This window comes from Apium graveolens, chromosome 10 (assembly GCF_009905375.1).
Source record: "Apium graveolens cultivar Ventura chromosome 10, ASM990537v1, whole genome shotgun sequence".
Taxonomy (NCBI): Eukaryota; Viridiplantae; Streptophyta; class Magnoliopsida; order Apiales; family Apiaceae; genus Apium; species Apium graveolens.
In genome coordinates, this window is record NC_133656.1 from 225,255,420 (window position 1) to 225,257,661 (window position 2,242).

The 2,242-nt window shown below is 35.1% G+C and overlaps 1 protein-coding gene across 1 annotated transcript; it reads left to right on the forward strand.

The window, feature by feature from the left end:
- Positions 1 to 1,440: 1,440 nt before the first annotated feature.
- On the forward strand, positions 1,441 to 1,977 carry LOC141691900 (secreted RxLR effector protein 161-like). Its single transcript, XM_074496651.1, has one exon. It carries the CDS (start codon positions 1,441 to 1,443, stop codon positions 1,975 to 1,977), a length of 537 nt encoding a protein of 178 aa, XP_074352752.1.
- The last annotated feature ends 265 nt before the right edge of the window (positions 1,978 to 2,242 follow it).

Sequence of the window (2,242 nt, forward strand, 5' to 3'; positions counted from 1 at the left end):
TATCTACATTGGTTTTGATTCCACATCTATAATTAGATATCTGGAGCCTCTAACTGGAGATTTATTTATCGCAAAATATGCGGATTGTCATCTATGTTTCCTCCCTTAGGGGGAGATAAACATTCAAATAAAGTTAATCTTGACATAACATGAAATGCATCATGATTATATTTTTTAGATCTACGTACTGGTCAATGTGAACTTGAAGTTAAAAGAATTATTCATATACAAAATATCGCAAACCAAATGCCTGACGCATTTAACGATTCTAGAAATATAACTAAATCTCATATACCTGCAGTAAATACTCCAGCTAGAAAAGATATACCAATTCAAAAATCAGATAAAAAAGAATTAGTTATAGAATCAAAGCCACGCCTGAAGCGTGGTAGACCGGTCGGTGCAAAGGATGTTTCACCACGAAAAAGAAAAATAAAGAAATTTGCCCCTGAAGAAGCAAATACCCCTGAAGTAGTATTATCCCCTGAAGAGATTTCAGTCCCCGAAGATACGGGATTAAACAATCATGAAATTTTAATAAATTATGTGCATGATATGAAATTATGGGATCGAAATAAAGCCATAATCGATGATATATTTGTGTATTCTGCGGCATTGGATGTCGACATAAATTGTGATTTTGAACCACAAAGTGTAGATGAATACCGTCGAAGAAAAGACTGGCCAAAATGGAAAGACGCAATCCAAACAGAATTAAATTCATTGCGTAAAAGAGAAGTATTTTGACTTGTTATCCAAACACCAGTTGGTGTGAACCCTGTTGGGAATAAATGGGTATTTATAAGAAAATGAAATGAAAATAATGAAATTATGAGATATAAAGCCCGACTTGTAGCACAGGGGTTTTCTCAAAGGTCTGACATTGATTATCAAGAGACATAATTGTCAGTGATGGATGGAATTACCTTTCGTTTTATATTAGGTATGACATCTAAAGAAAATTTGGAAGCACGTCTTGTGGACGTCGTTACTGCATACCTATACGGTTCACTCGATAGTGAAATTTTTATGAAAATCTCAGAAGGGTTAAAAATGGATGAGTTCAAGAAACCCCGTCATATATACTTCATTAAACTTCAACGATCATTGTATGGACTGAAACAGTCTGGTCGTATGTGGTATAACAGACTTAGACGTTATTTACAGAAGAATGAGTATATTAGTAACCAAATTTCTCCATGTGTTTTTATCAAAAAATCACAATTTGGTTTTGTGATTATTGATGTATATGTCGATGATTTAAACCTTGTAGGAACAACTACAGAGGTTGATGAAACTGTCATATACCTAAAGATAGAGTTTGAAATGAAAGATCTTGGAAGGACAAAATATTGCCTTGATATACAAGTCGAGCACTTGTCATCAGGAATTTTCCTCCACCAATCTACATATACATAAAAAGTTTTGAACAAATTTTACATGGATAAATCTCATCCATTGACTACTCCAATGGTGGTTAGATCTTTAGAGCCTAATAAAAATCCATTTCAACCACGAGAAGATGATGAAGAAGTTTTCGGTCCTGAAATCCCATACCTTGGAGCAATTGGTGCACTTATGTACCTTGCAAATAATACAAGGCCAAATATTGCATTTGATGTGAATTTATTGGCAAGATTTAGCTCTGATCCGATAGACATGCATTGGAATGGGATCAAGCATATATTTCGTTATCTTCGTGGAACAATTGATTTTGGGTTATTCTTCCCGAAAAACTCAACAACTCAGTTGATTGGATATGTAGACGCTGGATATTTGTCAGATCCTCATTTTGACAAATCACAATCTGGATACGTGTTTACATATTGCGGTACAACCATTTTCTGGAAATCTACGAAGCAAACTACAGTGGCAACCTCAACAAATCACTCAGAACTCATTGCGATTTATGAAGCTAGTAGAGAATGTGTTTGGTTGTGGTCTATCATCAAGAATATTCGGGAATCATGTGGATGACCAGACATCACCAGAAGTCCTACCGTTATGTTTGAGGATAACACTGCATGCATTGATCAACTCAAGGAAGGATATATCAAAGGAGACAGGACGAAACACATTTCACCAAAATTCTTTTACACTCATGAGCTTCAAAAGAATGGTGAAATTGATGTACAACAAATTCGGTCATGTGACAACCTTGCTGACTTATTCACGAAATCATTACCGAATTCAACCTTTGAGAAATTATGATAGAACATTGGAATGCGTCGACTCAAAGATT